Source organism: Cajanus cajan, chromosome 3 (genome assembly GCF_000230855.2).
Source record: "Cajanus cajan strain Asha chromosome 3, NIPB_CcT2T_4, whole genome shotgun sequence".
Taxonomy (NCBI): Eukaryota; Viridiplantae; Streptophyta; class Magnoliopsida; order Fabales; family Fabaceae; genus Cajanus; species Cajanus cajan.
The window spans coordinates 19,221,945-19,248,122 of NC_138519.1; the positions used below are offsets into that span (position 1 = coordinate 19,221,945).

The window sequence follows — 26,178 nt, forward strand, 5'->3', positions numbered from 1 at the left end:
TGGGGAGTATTGTAACGTAGAAAAAAAATGAAAAAAATGATCCAGTAGCTAGAACGGGCCGTTCCAAACTACTGATTTGGCCTTACAAAAATGAAGGAGAACGGGCCGTTCCGGAAAGGAGAACGGGCCGTTCCAGAAGGAGAACAGGCCGTTCCAGAGGGAGAACGGGCCGTTCTGGATGAGTCCCGGAACGGGCCGTTCTGATTTCAGAACGGGCCGTTCTGGGCGTGGATTTTGTGCGTGATTTGGGAGTGGTACGGGCCATTCTGGGGCAATCCGAAAGTCTATAAATAGGGGTTGGGGGCCTTCAGGAAAATGTGAGTTTTTAGAGAGAAGTTTTAGAGAGAAGGTCTCTGGGTTAGTGAGCTTCTTTCTCTCCCAAATTTCTTTGTTTGACTCCTTTTCTCCTCTAGATCACTAACTCCTTCTGACTTTTCTTGAAATTCAGATTAGAAAGCTTGCTTTGGGAGGTTTAAAGTTCCGGGTTGAGCTTTGGAAAAGAATTCTATTTCGTCACAGTTGTTGGCTATTCTGAGCCAACCTTCAGGTAAGGGAAGCTAGAATGTTTGTTATTTAAGTTGCATGTGAGTTAGAAACTCAATTGATGCATGAAAGATGAGGATCCATGGCTGGATCGGAGAATTCGCTCATTTTTTGGGGTTTTGGAAAAAATGGGGTTTTTGGGTGGAATTGATGCATCAGATGGGTGCATGTAGATTTGGAGTTTGTTTTTGTGTTGTATAGAGCCTATGCATTGTGTTTTTGTGTTTGCATGTGGCTGGATTTGTTGGGTTGGATGAGAGTTTCTGAACTCTCTGACTGGGATTAGGCTAGGCGCAAGTTGAGCGCGCCAGGCGTGGAAGAGCTTAGGGCTCTCGGGTTGGATGTTGGGCCAGACGTGATTTGGTTGCATCAGGCGTGGATACTTTTAGGAGTCTCTGTTTCAAGGACACCGAGCGTGAGTTGAACGCGCCGGGTGTGGACGAGTTTTAGGACTCTCAGGTTGGGATTAGGCTGGGCGAGCTCAGGCTGCGCCGAGCTCGAATATGTTTATAAATAATTGATGCTTATGCATGTTTAAAGTTAAAGATTTGGATCATGTATGTATGATATATGATGTATGGTGAGGTGTGATTCATATGTATGCATAGTGATGATATATATGAATGTTTGAATATGATATGACATGTGTATATGTTCATATGGTATGTTTATCGATCATAATGGTGGTAGACCATGTATGATGTATGATGCATTATTGCATGTGATGTCTTATGACATGTGTATGATTGTTGATCATTATGGTCGGCAGACCATATATGATGTATGATGCATGATTGCATGTGATGCTTTATGGCATGAGTCTAGCCTAGGACTTGAGGAGAGGAAAAATATTTTCGAACTGGAAGAGCTCACATAGAGTCTCTTGAGAGTGGTGCTTGGATAGGCCACTGATATATGAGAGTGGTGCTCTGGGAGGCCACTGGATTTGGGAGAGTGGTGCTCAGATAGGCCACTGGGTTGGGTAAGTCTCCTCTAAGTCCTTAGCTAGTGTTGGAGCGGGGTATGAGGTCGAGGGTTATTCCCTTAACCAAGTACTCGGGAAGGTGCGTGGATCCTTGCGGATAGTCGGTGGGCGAACTCCACAATTGACTTGGTTAATGCATGCCAAGGTCGTGGTAAGCCCGTACCCAGCTGTGCTATACCTGACGGTGGATCTGGACTTCCAAGTGTGTAAGTGACATCATCCGAGTAAACCCGAGTGAGGATTATATATCCTGTTTAGCTGTGACCGAGCGGGCGCATTGGGCGTGAAAACGGTTGGGGTGGTTTCGGTAGGATGTAATGTCACTTATACAGCTCTATTGTTGTGGAGATCTCCTAGGTGTATGTGTGACGACACATTAGATGATTGATATGCATTGATATCTGTCATGAGATGCATTTATTGCATGATTATTAATATGATAAAGTGTGGTGTTTAACTTCATGAATAGTGAATTGTATTTTATGCATGAGTAGTATTGGATAAAGTGAATGGTGTGACTCTATGAATATGATTGATGGTTGGATGATTGTGTAGTATAGATTATTGTTTTATACTTGTATGGCTGATTTGTGAATTCTAGCTTACCCTTCTGTTTCCATGTGGTAGAATTGCGATGATCATACTTGGTATGGGAGCAGGTCAAGGCTAGCTTGGAGTTGAGGTGACCGCTATGAGACGGGCAGTTTGATCCTCGTGTTAGGGTTACCATTTTAGGTAACGGTTTTGTCCGTGCTTGACCGGCACTAGGAAATATTATTTTTGGGATGACTGTACATATATGACGTTTTATTTTGTATTTAAGAAATTTAGTTATTTTTATTCTTATCTATATCTGTATGTATGAGTTATCCAACTTAATATTTTCTTAGTTCACTAATAATAGTGCAATTCCACTAAGTGTAGAGACCATGGCGGGTCGTTACAAGAACGGCCCGTTCTGGGCTACTAACTCACATAAATTTTGGTAGTTTGGAACGGCCCGTTCCAATTCCGGAACAGCCCGTTCCAAGCTACTAAATCACCCCTAAACATTTATAAAAATTACCAAAATACCCTCAATAAAATAAAATAAAAATGAAATAAAAACTGGGGTGTTACAATTCTCCCCCCCTTTTAAAAATTTCGTCCTCGAAATTACCTGAAGCAAATAAAAATGGATATGACGCTTTCATCTTCTCTTCTAGCTCCCAAGTAGCACTTTCAGGTGTAGCTCCTCCCCAAATAACTTTCACTAAAGGAATTTCTTTACCCCTAAGTTGCTTCACCATTCAATCCTCAACTCTCACTAGGGTAGCTTCCACAGTTAGGTTCTCCTTAACCTCAAGATGATCCGACTCAATCACATGCGAAGGATCATGGATGTATTTTTGAAGTTGGGAAATGTGGAAAACATCATGGAGATTTGACAGATTAGGAGGCAAAGCAATTTGGTAGGCAACACTACGACTCTTTTTAGAATTTGGAAAGGACCAATAAATCTAGGAGTAGGTTTTCTGGATTTCAGTGCCCTGCCAACCCCAGTCCACGGAGTGACTTTCAAGAACACATGGTCACCTTCTTGAAATTCCAAGTCCTTTCTCCTCATGTCAGCATAACTTTTCTGTCTACTTTGAGCTGTCCTCATCCTCTCTTGTATCAATCTAACCTTATCATTGGTTTGTTGCACAATCTCAAGTCCTAAGATAACATTATCACCAGGCTCGCACCAACACAAAGGGGTCCTACATCTCCTACCATACAAAGCTTCATAAGGTGCCATACCTATACTAGAGTGGTTATTATTATAGGTAAACTCTACCAAAGGTAAAAGACTATCCCAACTACCCCCTTGGTCCAACACACAGGCTCTAAGCAAATCCTCTGAATATTGAATAGTCCTCTCAGTCTGACCATCAGTTTGAGGGTGGTAAGCTGAATTAAGTCTAAGTTGGGTCCCCAAAGCTCGTTGTAGGCTCTCCCAAAACCTAGAGGTGAATCTAGGGTCTCTGTCTGACACTATGCTAGATGGTATCCCATGCAATATCACAATCTCATCAATATATAGTCTAGCCAATCTCTCAAGAGAATACCTAATGTTAATAGGTAATAAATGTGCACTCTTAGTCAACCTATCAACTATAACCCAAATGGAATCATGCCCTCTCCTAGTCCTAGGCAAAGCAACTACAAAATCTATAGAAATGCTATCCCACTTCCACTCGGGTATACTTAAAGGCTGAAGTAGTCCTGAAGGTTTCTGATGTTTTATATTAGCCTTCTGACACACTAAACAGACACTCACAAATTTAGCTATATCTTTCTTCATCCTAGGCCACCAAAATATCTTCCTAAGGTGTTGATACATCTTAGTTGCTCCTGGGTGAAAACTAAGCTTGCTCCTATGACCTTCCTCTAGGATCAAACATCTAAGTGTAGGGTCAATAGGCACGCACACTCGGTCTTTAAATCTTAACACTCCATCTACACCCAAGGTAAATTCTCCTCCAATACCTTGTCCTATAGCATCACGTCTAGCCACTAGAAATGAATCCACTAAGTGTGTTTCTCCAATTTCCCTCAATAACTCACTAGTCACCCGAGTCATACCTACTCTCACACTACTAGGGGTCACCTCACAAGTCAAACTTAAGTCTCTAAATTGAGCCAAAAGGTCCATCTCCCTAATCATAAGAGAAGACAAATGCAAAGATTTCCTACTTAAAGCATCAGCCACCACATTGGCTTTGCTCGGATGATAACTAAGATCAAAATCATAGTCCTTAAGGAATTCTAACCATCTCCTTTGCCTCATATTTAATTCCTTTTGGTCAAATAAATACCTAAGACTCTTATGATCACTAAACACCTCAAATTTTGAACCATACAAATAATGTCTCCAAATCTTAAGTGTGAATACCACAGCTGCTAATTCAAGATCATGGGTGGGGTAATTCTTCTCATGTATTTTCAATTGCCTAGATGCATAAGATACGACCTTTTCTTCTTGCATTAACACTCCACCCAAACCCATCTTAGAAGCGTCACAATAAACCACAAAAGTCTTACTAAGGTCAGGAAACACTAAAACAGATGCACTAGTCAACTTCTCCTTAAGGGCTCGGAAACTATTCTCACATTTACTATCCCATACAAACACAACTCCTTTCCTAGTTAAACTTGTCAAGGGTAATGCTAACTTAGAGAATCCCTCTATGAATCTTCTATAGTATCCAACCAATCCAAGGAAGCTCCTAATCTCACTAACTGACTTAGGTGTCTCCCACTTAAGCACCGCCTCAACTTTAGATGGATCTACTGCTATACCCTCACTTGAAATCACATGTCCTAAGAAGTTCACCTCCTCTAGCCAAAAGTCACACTTAGACAACTTGGCATAAAGTTGTCTCTCCCTGAGGGTTTGAAGTACTACCTTTATGTGTTCCTTATGCTCCTCTTTAGTCTTGGAATAAACTAGTATGTCATCTATGAAGACAACTACAAATTTATCCAAATACGGATGAAAAATTCAGTTCATGTAATCCATAAAAATTGCAGGAGCATTCGTCACACCAAAAGGCATTACTAGATACTCATAGTGTCCATAACGAGTCCTAAATTCCATCTTAGGTACATCCTCACCCTTAACTCTAATCTGATGGTACCCCGATCTAAGATCAATTTTACTAAATACACAAGAACCCACCAACTCGTCCAGAAGATCATCTATCCTAGGCAATGGATATTTATTCTTAATGGTCACCTTGTTCAATTGGCGATAATCTACACACAATCTCATGCTACCATCCTTCTTCTTAACTAATAGTACGGGTGCTCCCCAAGGTGATACACTAGGCCTCACAAACCCCTTCTCCAACAAGTCTTCTATTTGTTTCTTAAGCTCCACTAACTCTATGGGTGACATCCTGTAAGGTGCAATAGAAATAGGTCTTGTTCCTAGTACTAAGTCTATGGAAAATTCTACTTTTCTTCTAGGTGGTAAACTAGACATATCATCAGAGAAGACATCCGAAAAGTCACACACAACAAGCAATTCACTCACCAAAACATTACTCTCAGAATTCAAAGAAGCTAACAACATGTACACTTGGGCATCCTTTTGCAAAGATACCTTAACTTGGTTGGTAGTCAAATAATCTTTACTCACTTTTTCGACAGGCTCACCAAAAATAATAGATTTATCAGCACAATTCAAAAGGACATGATCGGAAGATAACCAGTCCATTCCCAGAATAATATCTAGCTGACTTAGAGGCAAACAAATTAAGTCAACCATGAAATCTCTACCATCAATAATCAAAGGACACTTTAAACAGACATCAGAAGTAGACATTGAACCACTAGTTGGTGTCTCTACTATTAATTCAAAAGACAAGGAAGAAACAGGTAATTTTAATTTGGACACACACGCATGTGATATGAAAGAGTGAGTCGCACCAGAATCATACAAAACAATTAGAGGAGTTCCATTGATGAAACACATACCCTGGATTAAGTCTTCAGATTGCGTAGCTTCAGCACCACTCAAGGCAAACACCCTGCCTGTCGCTCTAGATTTGCTAGCACTCCCTCCAACCTCTGTTGTCTTGTTCTTGGGGCAATCACGAGCTCTTGTCCCTTCTCTTGATAGTTGAAGCATGTTATTACTCTGGGCAACGGACACTCATATGCCCTATGACCTGGCTTCCCACAATTGTAGCAGTTGTTGTGTGGAACAGAACCCACACTTCCTCCTCTAGAAGTTTGGCTAGCCATTGGAGCTTGGCTCCTTTGTTGCACAGAACCTTGATTATTCACCTTAGAACTTGAGTCCCCAGTAGACATGGTGTAAGGTTTACTCTTACTAGATGAACCAAAATTATTATTCCTCATGGGTCCTCCACTTTTATAATGAGTTACCCTAGCATGGTTGTCCTCATCATATACTCGACACTTGTTTACCAATTCATGATAGTGAGTGATCCCTTGATAATTGAAAACTTGTTTAATCTCAAGGCGAAGACCACTCACAAACTTTACACATTTGTCCTCCTCATTGCCCACACCATCATACATAAGATAGAATCTAACCAAGTCTTCAAACTTAGTCACATACTCAGCCACAAAATTTTCTCCTTGCTTCAACTTAAGGAATTCCACCTGTTTCTTATGTCTCACATCTCGGGGAAAGTATTTCTCCAAGAATAACTGCTTGAAATTCTCCCAGTTCACTTGGGTACCTGCAGCTATCATTCTTTGCAAAGCACCTTGCCACCAGATGTCAGCCTCTCTAGAAAGCATGAAGGTAGCCAAAGTCACCTTCTGTATCAAAGGACATCCCATAGCTTGGAATATCTTTTCAACTTCAAAAATCCAGTCAGCAGCTCCATCAGGATTATAACCCCCACGAAAACTTGGTGGATTATTTCGCTGGAATCTCTCCAGCCAATCTACCTCTGGTCGTTGGTTCATATTACCAAGAGCTTGAGCCATCGCTTGTAGAGCATCAGCCATTGCACGATCATTCCTACCTCCTGCCATTACTTTTCTGATCTCCAGAAAAGTTAACAATTATACTCTAATTAAAATTAAACAACAAACTTAATCAATCATCATACTAGCATATCAATAAGTACAACAATCAATTCACTACATCATTCATCTACCAAACAAGCATAGTAGGCTCATAACCCACGACCGATTGGATCGACCTGCTCTGATACCACTAAATGTGACATCCTTACTACCCCAACACATATATTGTAATAATGAAAACTTACAAATAAAATTTTCAATTTCGGTAAAAGGGTTCACATGAGAATCTTCAAAATTATTCTTCAATAACCACAATAATAAAAATGAAACGCAAGAGTTTACAAATTATTTTCAAAAATATTATTTACAATTCCAAATCCATATAAAAATCTATGTCCTAAAAATCCTCTGCCCCGATGTCACAATATCAGAGCATACCCACAATTCAACTGTTGGCATTGTAGGTGCCAGTCAAAGTCGGATCTTCCTCACCTAAAACATCCACAAATCGTACGGTGAGAAAAGAAAACATCTATATATATATAGCACATAAGAAAACGCAACATATTATCTCATTATAACTTAATATTCATAAATATTTCAACATATCGTATTTCAATCATTCATGTAGCGTCATCACGTCATAATTCTCAATCACACCAATCATCACAAATCTTGCACTTCACACTATGCCAAGGTCACGCTACCCATTTAACAATCCAAGGTCGTGCTCACCCCTGATATAACATTGTGCCAAGGTCACGATTCCCCTGTAGCATATCTAGCCCAGGGTCGTGCTCACCCTCGACATGTTATTCAAAGTCACGATACCCACGTAACAATCCAAGGCTGTGCTCACCCCTGATATAACACTGTGCCAAGGTCACATTACCCCTAACCCAGGGTCGTGCTCACCCCTGACATGTTAACCAAGGTCATGATACCCGTGTATTAATCTCGGGTTGTGCTTACCCCTGGTCATAGGTGTGAAGAACTACAATCACATCTCATTCACATTCCACACAACATCTCATAGTTCAATTCCACACACACATCAGATAAGTCCAAAATAATGGGTTTCATACACCTCAAGCAATTCACATCTAAATCATCAATTTTTATCAAGTAATGTAACAATAACATTCATATATTAATATAATAATCAATAGAATTATCAATTTAATACAATTTTAACATAAACGGTAAAACTCCCAATTGTTCCAAAACCTAACTCACAGGCACTTTTCTACAATTTCGTTCTCTCTCCCAGATCATCATTCTTACAAATTAAATATATGTTCTTAATCCTCAAAACATACAGAATCTAATGGGATCATTAATTCTTCAAACAGAAATAATCTAATTTTTCCAAACCCTAACTTACAGGCCCTTTTCTATAATTTCGTTCTCTCTCCCAAAGCATCATTTTTACAAATTAATCATATATTCATAGTCCTAAATACATACCGAATTATATAAGATTAATAATTCTCCAAACAAAAATAATTATAAAATTACTCATAATTGTAGACACCCAATTTCGTCCAGGGGGCACACAAACAAAGAAATGGACTTCCGTTATGAAGGGAATGAGCTTTCGAAGAAGGCAAACAACAAGACAGGACATCAGAAGGCCTAAAGGCAAAAAAAAGGTGGTTTTAGTAGCCCGAAACGGGCCGTTCCAAAATCGGAATGGGTCGTTCCCAAGTCCGGAACGGGCCGTTCTGGATTTGGAACAGGCCGTTCCGAGACTCATAAAAAGGCATAAAATTGTAGGTTGGAACGGCCGTTCCAGACAAGAATGGACCGTTCCAAACCCCATCAAAGGCCAAAATTTTGTACCCCAAAACGGCCGTTCTGAAATCAGAACGGCCCGTTCTGGTCCCCCAGAACGGGCCGTTCCGTTTTCAGAACGGGCCGTTCCAGGGTACGAAATTTGCCCATAATGATTGGGCCAGAACGAGCCGTTTCGAATCTAGAACGGGCCTTTCTGGCCCCTTTTGGTTCCTATAAATTGAAGCTTCGGGCACAGTTCTCAGGGCGGCAAAAGAAATTTCGAATAAGACTCCTTTGAGCACGAAAATTCTCTATTTCTCTCCCTTCTATTATATTTTTTGATATTTGTGTCGCATCTCTATATTCTCTCTCCCCCTATTGTATTTCTTGAGATTTGTGAGACATACTGTAGTGTGAAAGGTCGCCACAAAGCACCTTTTTCATATTTGAAGATTCAATAAAGCTTGTTCAAGAGGTATTTCAGCTAATCTTCTTCTCTTCCTTTTATTTCTTATCTTTATCTCTTTTTTGTTATAATAAACGTCATAATGTAGATATTTTAGGGTTAATCGCTTAATTTATATTTTAAGCATGATTTGTATTTTAAGCATGTAAATAAAATATTAATAAAGGGGATTCAATATTTAATTTATTAATTCTTATAATGTTAACTTCATCATAGGGTACCAATTGAGGGCGCTGTAGGGGTGCTTAATACCTTCCCTACACGTAACCAACCCCCGAACCCAATTCTGGTTATCAAGGCCATAGTTGGATCTTTAAAAAACCTTTTCTTTTTCCAATGTTTTGAGTAAAATATTGGTGGCGACTCCATGAACCTATTTTCAAAAACCATTAATTAAGGATTAGTCTGGTGTCCGGACATCCCTTAATTAATGAGACTTTTAAAAGGATGTCTAAACCATACGTCGCGAGATCGGAAATTTTCGGGTTGCGACAATAATCCTAAGGGTTCTTCCTCTACCCAATTCCCTCATGTAACTCTACATATAAATAATCCCCTTTTCTCCCGTACCTAGATATGTAGAAGCTGAACCTACACAAGATCTGGTTGATCTCCCTCGCTGGGTTCCCCTAGGTCTGAAGCAGAAAGTAGAGGGAAAGAAGAGAGCGTAGAAGAAAAGAAATCAGAAAATGAGAGGTGTGCTTTTTGGGAGTGGCAGAGAGCTCAATTTATAGGCATCAGGCTTCACCGGAACGGCCCGTTCCAAATTCGGAACAGCCCGTTCTGGACCCTTAAATCATGGGTAAAAATCACTTCCAGAACGGCCCGTTCTCAAACCAGAATCGCCCGTTCTGGTGTGCATTTATTACTCACAATGACCATATTTTGGAAATGGCCCGTTCCAAGCCCGTTCCCATTTAGGATCATAGGCAGTTTTTAATAGTCCGGAATGACCCGTTCCAACTTGAGAACGACCCATTATGGGCTACTAACTCACATACATTTTGGTAGTTTGGAACGGCCCGTTCCAATTGTGGAACAGCCCGTTCCAAGCTACTAAATCACCCTTATACATTTATAAAAATTACCAAAATACCCTCAATAAAATAAAATAAAAATGAAATAAAAACTGGGGTGTTACAATTGGATCATTAAAATTTGGTGTAAAACATGAGTTATCGAGTGAAATAAATCTTGGAATGAGTGGGTCTCTCTTATAGAGGATAGATCCACTTACTCCAAGAGTAAATCTAAGTCTACCAAGATTTACTCTAGTATTTATAGAGAGATCCATTTACTCTAATAGTAAGTCTTGGTAGACTTACTTCACTTAATAACTTATGGTCTACATCGAATTTCAACAATATAACCATTAAATAAAAAATTTTTAATGCATTGATCAATTCTACAAATTTTTTAAAAAATTAAAAACTATTTGATACTTCACTTCATTAATTCAAATTGACAAATATTTCATTTGTTAATTTGAATTTATATAATGAAGTTGTTGGAGAGAAAAATACACACTAGAAGGGGATGTTGAATAATGTATATCAAAAACTCGCGTTTTTGCAATAAGACAGTGAGAAATGCAAACAGATGAAGTGCTGAAAAATAATCAAATGAAGTAGTAGAAATAGATGAAATGACACAAGTGCTTTTATACTGGTTCATCTCCAACCGAGAGATTATGTCCAGTTCTCAATCCAACCAGATTGAGTTCCACTATCTTCAACAAGACACAAGTATTCTTTAACGAGTCGCTTCTGGCTCAAACCAATATTTTTTTACCAAGCCTCTCCATGCTCAAACCTAAGTATTCTTTCACTAAGCTTCTCCAAGCTTAAACACAAGTATTCTTTCACCAAGCCTCTCTAGGCTCAAACTCAAGTATTCTTTAAACAAGCATTTCCAGGCTCAACAACACAAACCTCTCCAGGCTCAACCCTTATAAATAAATTTGATAAGAGTTATAGAAATAGCTTCGTTTCTTCTATACGTGGTGCTATACAAATTTGGCACAAGTAGTTATGAAGAACTCTATACAAAATTTGCTATGAGGATCTTCTTCGTAAAGTTTTAGCTTTGTATTTCTCATTGTGTGAGTTTTGCTCTTTTATGATGCTTCTTATTTTCAACGCTTTCTTTTTGTTTTGCACACTCTTTTTACTTCATATTATGCTCATCCTTATTCACATTATGCATTCATATTTTTTTGTTGTTTGAGGGGTTGACCCTTAAATAGTAGCTTCAAAGAAGATGATTGTTGTAGCAACGTTCAAAATTTAAACGTTCAAATTTCCTTGAGTTACTTTGCCTATCTTCCTAGTTGTTCTTTAGAGGGTACTGTAGATGCATTTAATGCGAGCATTAAATGCTTATCAGAGATGCATGTATCCCCTATCTAATCTAGGCAACTACTTATCATCTTTTTCTTCTGTTTTGAGTGTGTGGTAGAATGGTGTCAACGTAGAGCAATTTGAGGTTGGTGTAGAGTAGTCCTTTTCAGTGTCTTGTCCGAGATATTCAAGATTTTCTCTTTCTATCCTGACAGAATGATTTGATGTTTCCTTTTTGAAGGCTTTTGTTATCTACGAAGAAGCTTTCCCATTCGATCTACTAAGAAATAAAGTATTAATGCTTCTTCAAAGAATAGTTTGACAATTTAATGAGAAATAAATATCACATTGATTTCAGATCATATGCTTCGTCTAGTGTGCTTCATCTTATAGATGAAATATGTCACTGCTTCATCTTAAAATCTTTCTTTTGAAAAGCTTTTGGCTTCTTGTTTTTTGTTTATAGAAAGCATTTTATGTAATCCTAATTTGTTTAGAAAAATATTTGTTATCATAAAAACTTATAACACTTCAAGGGATTCCAAATGATACTCTAAGCTTCTTTTTGATCTTATAGAGTAACATATTGTTGGAGAGAAGGATACACACTTGAAAGAGGTTGAATAATGTATATCAAAAACTCGCATTTTTTGCAGTGAGGGAGTGAAGAATACAAACAGACGAAGTACTAGAGAGTAATCAAGCGAAGTAATAAAGCAGATGAAATGGCACGAGTATTTTTATACTGGTTCGTCTCCAACCTAGAGACTACGTCCAGTTCTCAATCCAATTATATTGAGTTTCATTATCTTATGCAAGATACAAGTATTCTTTACAAGTCACTTCTGCCTAAAACCCAAGTATTCTTTCAACAAGCTTCTCCAAGCATAAACCTAAGTATTCTTTAGCACAAGTCTTTTCAAGCTCAACAACTAAGTATTCTTTTGAACAAGTCTCTCCAAGCTCAACCCTTATAAATAAGTGTGATAAGAGTTACAAGTATAACTTCGTCTCTTCTAGACATGATACTATAAAAAAAATACAACACAAAAGACTACAAAGATCTAGATACAAAATTTACAAACGTGATCTTCTTCGCAATGCTTCAACTTGATATTTCAATGACTTTTTCATAATTAACTGCTCAAGAAATATTGATACATTATTCGATAACACTTTTTCTTTGTGAATGTATATATAGTATGTGTTCTTTTATTGCTCAAAAAAATTATATCCTCTTATAGTTCAAAGGCTTGATCTTTATATATAGTAGCTTTGGAAAAGATGACGTTGCAACAATATTCAAATTTAAATGTTCAAATTTCTTTACCAGTTGCTTTGACTGTTTTCCTAGCTGATTGTAGAGAGTATTGTTGATGCATTTAATTTGAGCATTAAATGCTTATCAGGATGTGTGTACATCTTATTTGATCTAGACAACTACTTATCATCATTTCCTTCTACTTTTGAGTGCAGCAGAGAGTGTCAACGTAGAGTAGTTGGGGTTGGTGCAAAATAGTCCTTTTTAGTCTTTTTTTGGGGACATCGGGATTATGCTTTTGGCTTCTCACGGAGATTGTCTTTTTCCTCATTAATTCTCTTTGAGACTTTCAAAGTTCCTTTTTGTTTGATCTGTTGTGGACTAATACATTAAAGCAAATGCAATTATTAATCTTATTCATTTAATGTAAGTTAGATGGATTGTATGCTTTGTATGATTTCTTTTATCTTACAGATTATATGTATTATCTTTACGTTTCGTTTGATCTATTATATTTTTAAAGGATGTTGACTTTTGCTTTAAAGAAAATTTTATGTTTGTCAACATTGAAACTTAAGGGATCGTTTATTGCCTTGAAGATAAATTTTTTTATCTAACACATGATTTTCAAACTTTGCAAAAATTTGTAGATTTCATCTATGAATTAAAAACTTTTAGTTTAATGGTTATATTCTTTAAATTTAATGTAGAACATGAGTTATGGAGTAAAGTAAGTCTACGAAAACTTATTTTCAAAGTAAGTGGATCTTTCCTTACATATATTAACTCCTATTTTGTCTCCCTAATATTAGTAATTATTATTATGAAAGATATGTACTAGATATTATAGCCTGATGTATAGTTATTCAATTTATACATGTCACCCAGACTCTTTCATATTATGAATTCATATATATATATATATATATATATATATATATATATATATATATATATAAATATGCTTAACGATTTGTCATTCAATGATTTGTCATACTCAAAATAATTATTAATCATACATACCTGTTACCATATACACAATTTGTCAGCATCATTCCATTTGCAGGATTTGTTTATTATAACATCACAATTTCGTATTCACTAATCATACTCAATCATATCCATCAATTAGCACAAAGATCATTATGAAACCATATAACCACATATGAAAAACTTAGCCACAATCACTAAGAGAGCATCATCAAATTAAACATTTACATTAATAACTTAACTAGTTTAACAATGTTATTAATATCATAAATTAATTCCTTACACATCACTATCATCAAACACCTTAGTCATTAACAATTAACTCATATTTTTAATTTATTCACTCTTTTCTCTTTCATGATTTATGTTTCTTAGACATTAATATAGTCATCTCAAACCATTCATAAGATCAAACACTTAAAAGGCAAAGTTATTTGTCATCGCCATTCACAACTACATTTCCATAACTTAATCTTCTAAGCTATCATGTGGACCAGACACCATATCTAGAGTTATATATATGCTATCAAGTTTATATTAATTTTTTTAGAAAGTTAAGACAATTACCTACAATTTCTATGTTGACATTAAGAGTTAATTCTCTCATCTACTATTTTTAAAAATTATAAATCTATAACATTTCAACCTACACTTGATAACTTGACCTTTGCTCACTAATCTGATCATAACTTGAGTTCTAGATCTCCTTTTTGGGTGATTCTTGTGTCATTGGAAATATAACATCTAAGCCTACAACTCTTGTGAATAAGATGAAACCTAATTCGTCCATATAAGGGCTCTCGCAATGCTTATAAGTGTGAGCTGTTATATCTTGTATATAAAATATGAGACTTATCTTGTGATTAACATAACTCACCCATTTCTCATCATTTTTATGTAATTCTTGTGTCTAAACTACATTCCCAAATTTATACTTTCAAACCCAACAATGAGAACTCAATTTCATTAATCACATATAGAAAATAACATAAATATCAAAGTATATTCATATTAGAATTTTCAAAATCAAGCACAACTGGTAAAAATATAGATCAAAGCCTAATATTAGTCTATTATACAATCAATTACACAAATTCAATCTCAATTTCACATAATTGCATACTCATAATATCTTCTCATACAATGCATTTCCTTAAGGTTCTCATAGGAGTCCACGAGCAACTTAAATCATATAAAAAAATATTGATACATGAAATTAACCATAGATAATTATAATTACAATAATTATAAGGGTAAAAGAATCATAAGGAAGACTACAATTCAACAATAGAAAATATTTAGAAAAACCCCATCCATACCACACATACATTAAACAAACGTCAATATACGAAATTAACCATGAATATATACAATTAATGACAATACAAGATTAGAAGAATCATATAGGAGACAACAAATTGTAAACAAACACGAATTGGAATTCCCCTCATACAACTCATACAACAAACAAGAAGTTGGCAGCCAACCTCACTACCTAACAATTATCTCACGTTTTAGAACGAGATTACTCACTATCTCCTTACCTCTATCAACAAAAAGCGAAGAACGTGGGTCTCCGAAATGATCTCCCCTATCTCCTCTTTTCCTATTCTTTAGAGTGTAAAAGAAAAGATAAGGCATGAGTTGTGCCTCTCTTTTTAAATTTAAACCTAACTCATTCTCCAATTAACATATTCTCAGTTACTTATCCATAACTGATTATCTATTCATTCCTCTTACTTTACAATAATAATAATAATAATAATAATAACAACAATAAAAATAATAAAACATTATAATAAAATATAATTCTCATATAATTTAATCAAAACAAATATATAAAATATAATTTTATCTTTAAAATGTTCTCGAACATCAATCCTTTAAATTTTATAAAAATAAAAATAAAAATTATTGATCTAATTGTAAAAATGTAGAGCACTTTCAGTGCCTTCTTTCTTGTGTATGTGGACGATCTCTTACTCGTTGACAATCATACAAGCTTTCTCAACACATTTCAACAAGCACTTGAAGCGAAGTTTTCTCTCAAGGATCTTGGCATACCGCATCATTTTCTTGGTGTAGAGATCCTTCCCACTTCTAAGGGTATTTTCTTAACCCAACATCACTATATTCATAAAATTCTTGATAAAGCCAACATGTCCAAGCTTTGGAACTTGTTTTATCACTACAAGAAAATTGTCGTATAGTGACACGCATCATACAGTAACATAAAAATTGTCACTAAAAAATATTTTTACCTACACAATAAATACAATATATGATAGTATATTGTTAAAAAGTATGTGTCTAGGTTATAGTGACACACAAAATATATTGTTAAATCTCATTCAAAGTCAATACTAAAAATGTGTATAATTATATGAAGCAATATTTTTATAGTATAATGTTTTATAAGACAGCAACTGAATATTCTGGAATTGAAACGATTATATTCAGAATGAAACAACGAAATAGTCTTAACAACACAGATTTTAAGAAATGAAACAGCAACTATTGAATAATAGAACATTCATCAGCAACCACGACAATGCAGAACCTGATCAAAATGGTGAGAAGAAAGGTCAAAAATAGCCAGAGAATGAATAGAGAGCATTAGAGAGAATTGAGAAATTCATACCACACACATATGTCCCCTCACTGCACAAAGTCCTTCCATAAAACATTCTCTCTCCGTTGCCTCACGCTTTTCCTAAGGCCCTCAACTTGCAGATCACTTGCCATGTGGCTTTTCTGCATAACAACCTTTCCCTCCTTGTCTCTCTCTTCAACATTTCCTGTGCACGTTACAATACTCCCTCCATCGAAAGCAACCTTGTCCTCAAGGTTGAGCTGCAAAAATGACTCACGAATTTCTTTAACATCCTCCTAGGTTGCAGCACAAGGCCCCAAAGAATCCCATTGAATTGACACCTGTGGAATTGATTTGGAATGACGCAAGATGCGGGAATCCAAAACTAAAAAAGGTTGCACTAAAGGACCAAACTCAGTTGTAGAAAGTGGCAAGGGTAAATACTGTTGAGAAGGACTTCCAACAAATTTCTTAAGTAAAGAAATATGGAACACCGGGTGGATACGAGCTGAATCCGATAATTTAAGTTTATAAGCTACCTCTCCCACCTTGGCAATCACCTCAAAAGGTCCAAAGTAACGCATACTTAATTTTTGAACTTTTCTCAAAACCACCGAATGTTTTTTATATGGCTGCAATTTCACAAGTACCCAATCTCTAATCTCAAAATGCAAATCTCTACGTCTGTTATCAGCTTAGGATTTCATGTACTGTTGAGCCTTAAACAAATTCAATTTCAATTGTTGCAACAAAACATCACGTTCATGCAACAGCTCTTGAACTAAAACATGATCTATGACATTGGTTTCATATCGCAAAACTGATGGAGGATCTTTACCATACAAAGCCTTGAAGGGTGACATTCGAATACTCTGATGCAACGAAGAATTATACCAGAATTGTGCCCATGGCAGCATTGAGCACAACCCTTTTGGATTATCAAAGACAAAGCACCAAAGATACATCTCAAGAGTCTTTTTCAAATTTTCTGTTTGGCCGTCTGATTGTGGATGATATGAAGAACTCATGGCTAAGGTAGTTCCCTGAGCCTTGAACAAATGCTTCCAAAAAGAACTGATAAAAATCCAATCACGATCTGAGATAATTGATTTGGGAACCCCATACAACTTAATAATATGATTGATAAAAGTATTAGCAACGACTTTATTGGTATAAGCAACTTTTAATGGAATAAAATGCCCAAACTTAAAGAGTCGATCCACCACCACCATAATAGTAGAAAATCCATTGGAAATTGGAAGATTTGTGATGAAATCTAATGAGATGTCATCCCATACATGTTGCAAAATGGGTAACGACTGTAACAACCCCGCCAGTAATGCCTGCTCCACTTTCGCTTGTTGACATACTTGGCATTCTCGAATGAATTTCTTGACTTGTTGTCTCATGCTTGATCAGAAAAATTGAGAAGCAATGCGAGCCATTGTCTTAGATACTCCAGCATGACCACCAATTTTGGAAGCATGAAATTCACATAGGATTTGATTAATCAATTCAGTATTAGCTGGTAACACCACTCTGCCTTTCCAAAATAATACGCCATCTTTAATTGCATACTCTTGTAGGGGAAGTTTAGCTGCTACACATTGGTCATACAACTTCTTTAACTGAGCATCCTTTTAAGTTAATTCGGCAACCTTGTGTAACCATTGATTACATGGAATGGACAATGCCATTATAAAGCTACGAGACAGAGCATCAACAGGGATATTCTCTTTCCCTAGTTTGTATTGGATTTTAAAATCAAAGCCCAAAAATTTAGGTAACCATTGTTGTTGCTCTGGAGTTTGAAGCCTCTGTTCTAAAAGCTCTTTGAGACTTTGCTAACCAGTTTTAATGAGAAATTTGTGGCCAATTAGGTAGTGACGAAACTTTTCCAAAGCCTTCGTTATAGCATAAAACTCGCGTGTATACGCCGAATTCTTCTGCATGCGCATAGATAACTTCTTTGAGAAGTATGCAGTCGGATGATTTCCTTGACTTAAAACTACTCCAATTCCAATTCCTAAAGCATCAATTTCTAAAATAAATGGCTCTGCAAAGTTAGGAATAGCCAAAACGGGAGTTGTCATAATAACCTACTTCAAATTAGAAAAAGCTTCAGTAGCTGCTTCTGTCCAACAAAAAGCATCCTTTTTCAACAAATCTGTCAAGGGTGCAGCCAACTAAGCATATCCTTTCATGAAACGACGATAATACCCCGATAAACCAAGAAAGCCACGCAACTGCTTCAAATTCATTGGTTGAGGCCAAGCTCGAATGGAATCGATCTTAGATGTATCCATGGCTACCCCACGACTAGAAAGAGTATGGCCTAAGTACTCAATTTCTTTGACCCTGAATGAAAACTTCGAAAAACGCACATACAACTGATGTTGTTGTAAAAGGCACAGTACCACTTCCAAATGATAGAGGTGATCATTCCATGAAGAACTATATATGAGGATGTCATCAAAGAAAATAAGAACAAACTTCCTCAATATATCTTTGAAAATAAAATTTATAAGAGCTTGAAACGTGGCTGGAGCATTCATATAGACGAAGGTCATGACTAACCACTCGAAATGTCCATGATGCGTATGAAAAGTAGTTTTATGTTTGTCTTCAGGTTTTAATAGAACCTGATGGTAACCTGAACATAGATCTAGCTTCGTAAAGAAGGAAGCACCGAATAATTCATCAATTAATTCGTCCACCATGGGTATGGGAAAACTATCTTTGATAGTTATAGCATTAAGAGCACAATAGTTGATACATACACGTCAAGAACCATCGTTCTTTTTAACAAGGATGATTGGAGAAGAAAAAGGACTCTTGCTGGGTTGAATAATTCTTGCTTTGAGCATATCATCGACTAACTTCTCTATTTCTTCTTTTTGGCTGTGAGGATAACGATACGATTTCACCTTGATTGGTCCAGTACCATCCATTAAGGGAATTAAATGATCTTGTGCCCGAGAAGGAGGTAAAGAAGTCAGTGTATCAAAAACACAGTAACATAATTACGCAAGAGCAAGGCCAATTTGATCTCCATATCAATAGGCAACTCTGGTAAAGGCATGTTTGGTGGAGTGGAATCCACCATCTGCATTGTATACACTTCAACTATTGAATGAGTATTAACCATATGACAAATATGATGCAAATGAGCCTGCACAGGAACATGGTCTACTTCACCTTGTAAAGTAACAATTTTAGCATTATATAAAAACTTCAGATTCAACGCAGCATAATCATCCACATGAGGCCCCAAAGTCTTCAACCAATTAGCACCCAATATAAGATCTGCACCTGAAATAGGAAGAAGATAGATGGGTAACTGAAACATATTACCTTGAGCCTGAATAGTCAAGTTCTGAACCAAGCCTTCAGCTGCCATATAATTACCATTGCCCACCATCACCCTGAATGCCGGAGCTGGCTTAACTAGAAGTTTTAAGAACTTTGCAATACGAGGTTGCAAAAAATTGTCCGAACTACCACCATCAATCAACACTGAAATAGGTAATGTATCAACATAAGCTAAGAATCTGATGGTGCCCACACCAGTGCCCCTTTTAGAGCATTAAGTGTCAAATGGTGATTATCAACAATGGTTTCCTCAAATATGATTGACTGACCAGTGTCAAGAGAAGAAGGTTCTTCCTCATTGCTTGTTTCATCTAATTGCAAAAACATGAACTGCCTGTTCGGACATTTATGGTTGAACGTAAACTTGTCATCACAAAAGTAACATAATCCCTTCTCCCTACGAATTTGCATCTTTGCTGCACTTATTTTTTTAACAGTTGAATCTTTTAATGGTGGTGTGTTAGGAGTTGGTAGTAATGGTGGAAGTGAAGATTTGAGTACGGATTTAGGGTTGGGCTGAGAAACATTACTGGAAATGGAAGAAACAAGAGATCCATCAACTTCTTGATATTCGCCGCTTGACCACGAATTTCAGTTTGCAATTCTTTCAAACGAGTGTTCTCAGCCATGGAGTCAATGAAAGCACCAATGAAACAGTAGTTTTATAGTATAATGTTTTATAAGATAGCAACTGAATATTCTGGAATTGAAACGAGTATATTCAGAATGAAACAACGAAATAGTCTCAACAACACATATTTTAAGAAATGAAACATCAACTATTGAATAACAGAACGTTCGTCAGCAGCCACGACAATGTAGAACCTAATCAGAATGGTGAGAAGAAAGATCAGAAATAGTTAGAGAATGAACAGAGAGCATCAGAGAGAATTGAGAAATTCATACTACACACATACGTCCCCTCACTGCACAAAGTCCTTCCATAAAACATTCAAATAGATATATACCTACATATATTACTTATAGTGACACTTTTTGTATGTAATTATATGTAACATTTCTTATAGTGTATTCTATCTCAAAAGAGCGATAGATCATGGACTTCATCTGGATTGTGATGCTGATTAAAGAGTTGACACTTCTAGTTAGAAGTCCAGTATTGCTTACATAGTATACCTTGGTGCTAATGCCATCTCTTAGTCCTGTAAGCAATAATCAATTGTAGCTCGTTCTTCCATTGAAGTGCTACACCTCCAACAATTTTGTCTTATAATATTGGTGCTACATTTGTTTGTGCAAATCGAGTATTTCACTCTAAATGAAGCATGTTGCCATTGATATTCACTTTATTCATGATCTAGTTGCTGGAAAAACACTCCATGTATCACACCTTTCTTTTGGCATGCATCAACTCTCACTAAGCTTCTTTTTGGTAGCAAATTTTTAGTATCGTTTAGGCCTCACTATCTTCCAGGGACGTGTTAGAGTATTAAGTCATGATTTGCTTCCTTAATATTAGGAGTTATTATTGTGAAAGATATATCCAAATATTATAGCCTGTTTATAGTTATTCAATTTATATGTATTTATTTTTTGTATTTTAGATGATTTTAAACTCCTCTATAAGTTTATATATATATATATATATATATATATATAATATTATATATATGTATGTATAAAAATAATTTTTTTTCCATTTCTTTATAGTTTGTTGAATTTTTTGTGATTGATTGATTAATATAACTTATATATGTAGTCAAGTTGTAGTTTTTTTTTATTTACTATTAATAGCAAATAATCGAGAAGTCAATCGAAATAAAAAAAAATCTATTGTGAAAGAAAAAAAAAATAGCATCACATGATACCTGATAAAAAGCATAACCCAGTGTTTGTGACACTACTAGAATTTCTCTTATTACATGTGACTTTTCTTGCAAATTTTTCATAAAAATTCGCAGGAAACGTTGTTCATGCAAATTTTCCTGCGAAATTTTATCTGCAGGTAATACCTTCGTGGATAATATTTTTTTGCGAATTTTAAAATTCGCAGGAAATTTTCCTGTGAAATTTCTTGCGAAAAAAATTCGCAGGAAAGTTTCCTGCGAATTTTTTTGCAAGAAATTTTGCAGGAATATTTTTTATGAAAAAATTAAAGAAATTACTATAAATTCTATCAATAATTTTTCACCTTTCAAATGCTCACAATGAATTCATCCGAAGCATTTGTTTCCATGCCTCCAACATGTGATACATAATCTTTTAAATTCTAAGATTGTAGATTATAAGCCTAACACTCAATCATATAAATCAACTTCTAAGGTAAGTGTTGCCCCAACTTATATACTCTTTAATTGCTTTATTTTCAATCGATGTGGGACTTGAAATTTTTTTAAAATATTAAACTTATAAATTTAAATATATTTTTTTAATTTTTCCTACGGATTAAAATTTGTAGGAAAATCTGCAGGAAAAGTTACCTGCAAAATTTTTCTACCATTTAGTAAACATTACTTGCGAATTTATTTTTGCAAGAAAAATCTTCAAGAAACAAAATAAAATTCTTACAATATTTTCTGCAAATTTTTACCATGGAAAAAAATTTCTATGATTATTAAAATTGTAGCAAAAATTGTAAGAAATATCTGTAAATTATTTTTCGCAAATAAATTCGCAAAAAATTTCTGCGAATATTTTTTTGCAGGAAAATTCGCAAAAAATTTCTACGAATATTTTTTTGCAAGAAAATTCGCAAAAAATTTCTACGAATATTTTTTTGCAAGAAAATGACACTTTTCTCGTAGTGTGATCACATTTATTTTGATATTATTATTGTTATTATAAAAAATTCCAATTTCAACTTACATATCCTTAAAATAGTTGTATATACGTAGATCTTTATCTTTCATTAAAACCTAAATTACTAAAATAAGTTAAATGAACATAGTTATACTTTATTTTTTTTCATACATTTAAGAAAAAAATTCTAATTAACATATTTAAGAGGCCCAAGATACTTAACTGAAGAATTATTTATTTTACATCTTGAAGAATTATGATTTTCAAAAATCATGTTATACATAAATTTCTTTAAAATATTTCTATGTTACTTTACTTGAGAATCAAATAATTTCACTTCACTAAATTAGTAAGTAAAGATATTGTGATATTTTTACTGTAATAATTTTTACTTTATGATTCAAAAAGAGTTATTCTTAGAATAGTGGATTAAACCTAACTCAAACCTACAAAATCGGCTTGTAAGATGAGGGTTACTTTCTACTTATATACTATTTAATTACCTAATCTCTAGTCGATGTAGGACTCGGGTTTTCCCCAATACACCCCCCTCACGTCCAGCACTATTGGGCTTGGTATGTGGATAAATGGTAGGTGGCCCTTTTTTAATGATCTAGAATTGGCGGGACTTGAATACACCCTTTCATGCCCATGGTGCATGTATCAATGAATGGTGAGTGACCCATTTTCAAGAATATCTAGGATAGCTCTGATACCATCTTAGAATAGTGGATTTAAGCCTAACTCAACCTTACAAAACCAGCTTAGAAGGTGAGGGTTGCTTTCCACTTATATACTATTCAATTGCCTAATCTCTAGTCGATGTGAGATTTGGGTTTTTCCCAATACACCCCCTCACATCCAGTATTATTGGGCTTGGTACGTGGATAAATGGTGGGTGACCCTTTTTTAATGATCTAGGATTGGCGAGACTTGAGTTTTTCTCATTACACCCCCTCATGCTTATGGTGCATGTATCAATGGTGGGCGGCCCATTTTTTTAAGAATCTAGGATAGCTCTGATACCATCTTAGAATAGTGGATTAAGCCTAACTCAACCCTACAAAACCAGCTTGTAAGGTGAGGGTTGCTTTCCACTTATATACTATTTAATTGCCTAATCTCTAGTCGATGTGGGACTTGGGTTTTCCCAATACACCCCCCTTACGTCCAGCACTATTGGGCTTGGTACGTGGATAAATGGTAGGTGCCCCTTTTTTAATGATCTAGGATTGACGAGACTTGAATATACCCCCTCATGCCCATGGTGCATGTATCAATGAATGGTAGGTGGTCCTTTTTTAATGGCGGGACTTGAATACGTCCCCTCATGCCCATGGTGCATGTATCAATGAATGGTGGGTGACCCATTTTTAAGAATCTAGGATAGCTATGATAGTTATATTTCCACTTCTCAATAGAAACAACTTTATGTATAACATGATTTTTCTAAAAATATAATATTTATTGATAATATTATTTTTTAAACACTAAATCAAATATTGAAAATTATCATTCCTAACTTTTAAATTCTTTTTACAATTCCTATGCTTAATTTATTAATGTATCCAGGTCAATGTCTTAAAGTTTTTGGTCAATATTGTCTCAATGTAAGCACATGATATCTTAATGAGAAACCGCGTACAGCTACAATGTTATATAGCTTTTGGTCATTAATTCTTTAATCCAAGTCTTTTGGTCATTCTTAATTTACTTTTTTTTGGGCCATATAATTAATTTACTTAATCATTGTTTGCCTCTGTAGTTAATATATTTTAATCAAATGTCAAACAAAGAAAAAATCCAAATGTATCTATATATAATATGGCTTGTCAACCTCTTCCTAATTGCTCAACTTTCACACTTCACTGAGAAAATGGTGTTGTCTGATTTGGAGATCTGCAAGCCAACTTCAAGTTCTCACCATGAAGTTGGTATGCATTTCTTGATCAATACTTGGTTACCCCAACTTTCCTTTATTATATCGTATATTATTATTGATACAGTTAAAGCAATAAATTGACAGTTTACGTAAAATAGTTTTACATGATCAATTCATCATATTTATTTAATCTTTTAGATAATTATTTTAAAAATCAACAAATTTATCATTTATAATAATTTATGATTAGATGATCATGTAAAATTATTTTACACTATCTATGTATCAATATTAAATCATTAATACAACTATATATACACATTAATGATATATTTTCTCTGTCCTCTATTATAAACAAAAAAATATTTATTTATAAATATAAGTAATTTAATTATTTTTGCATCATTTAATTAATGACATTTTCTCTAAAATATCTCTTGTATAATACATGACCTTTCAGTTGTATTATTTCTTTTGACATTTATAATAAAGGTAGTTTAAGAAAAATCTTATAAAAAAATTAATGCTAATAATTTTTTTAAAATATCCATAAAATTAATTATTTTTAATAATAGATAACAGAAAGATTATATGTTAAGTTCACGAAAATATATCAAAAGATTAATTGGTATTTACATATATGCAGGTGTTTCTAGATCTGAGAGAGACCTGCCACCAGCTCATTACTTGTTCAAAATTGAATCATATTCCGAATTAATGAACACAGAAGTGGAGAAGTATGAAACTAATGTTTTCGAAGCTGGGGGATACAAATGGTTTGTTTTCGTATGCTTCTATCTTTTCTGATCCAGTTGAGAAATTAATTCTTCATGTTTTTTAATAAAATTTTTACACCCTTTATATGTTGATTGTTTGTTAAGATGGGTTTTAGAATTATCTTAAATTCGAACAAAAATTGCACGTTTCAAGATCTTAAATTTCATTTCCGACATTCAGAAATTAATTAGTATGGAAGAAATGTTGCTGCATTTTTTCTCATATCTATAACATATAAAGATGATAGTTTGATTGGTATACACTTTTTTTTATAGACAATTTCATCTTTTAAATTTTTAAATAATAAAAAACAATATTAAAAATTAATCATTCTTATAAATATAAGACTTAAACTCAAGATTTAAGATATGAAGATCAAACATAATACTAATTGATATAACAAATATTAATAATTTTTAAACATTTTTATTAAATAAAATAAAAAGACACAAAATACCTTGATCCTACTAATATAGAAGAGTTAAGATATTGACCACAATAAAGTTTGAACTAAATATTATATATATATTACTACAACTTCTCTATTATTAGGATGATCCTTCATGTTGTTACATCTTTTAAAATTAAGCAAAATTAACTATTTATTTTATATGATCCTTCTTTTGTAGCCCAATTCTTTGATATATTTTATTTTATTTCTCGTATTTTTTATTTAGTTTAGTTTCAATTTTTGACTTGTGAAATGTTATTTTGAAAATAAGTTTTTATGTCTTATTGTAATGGACTTCTTTTTTAATGATATTATAATGGATATGCATTATTAAATTTTTATTCATAAAAATTACAATGTGAATAACAATGCTCGAACTCAATAATGTGGATAATTCTCCAATTTTTACCATTAGACCGACTCTCTAAATTATCAGTTGACATTGTAAAAA

General features: G+C 34.8%; 1 protein-coding gene across 1 annotated transcript in view; it reads left to right on the forward strand.

The window, feature by feature from the left end:
- The first annotated feature begins 24,318 nt into the window (after positions 1 to 24,318).
- Positions 24,319 to 26,178, forward strand: part of LOC145956126 (uncharacterized) — a 42,967-nt gene continuing 41,107 nt past the window's right edge. Inside the window, exons 1-2 of the mRNA XM_083071686.1 lie at positions 24,319 to 24,551; positions 25,146 to 25,275. Coding sequence (XP_082927812.1) covers positions 24,401 to 24,551; positions 25,146 to 25,275 — 281 coding nt within the window. The 5' untranslated portion in view covers positions 24,319 to 24,400. The remainder of the gene's footprint in view (positions 24,552 to 25,145; positions 25,276 to 26,178) is intronic.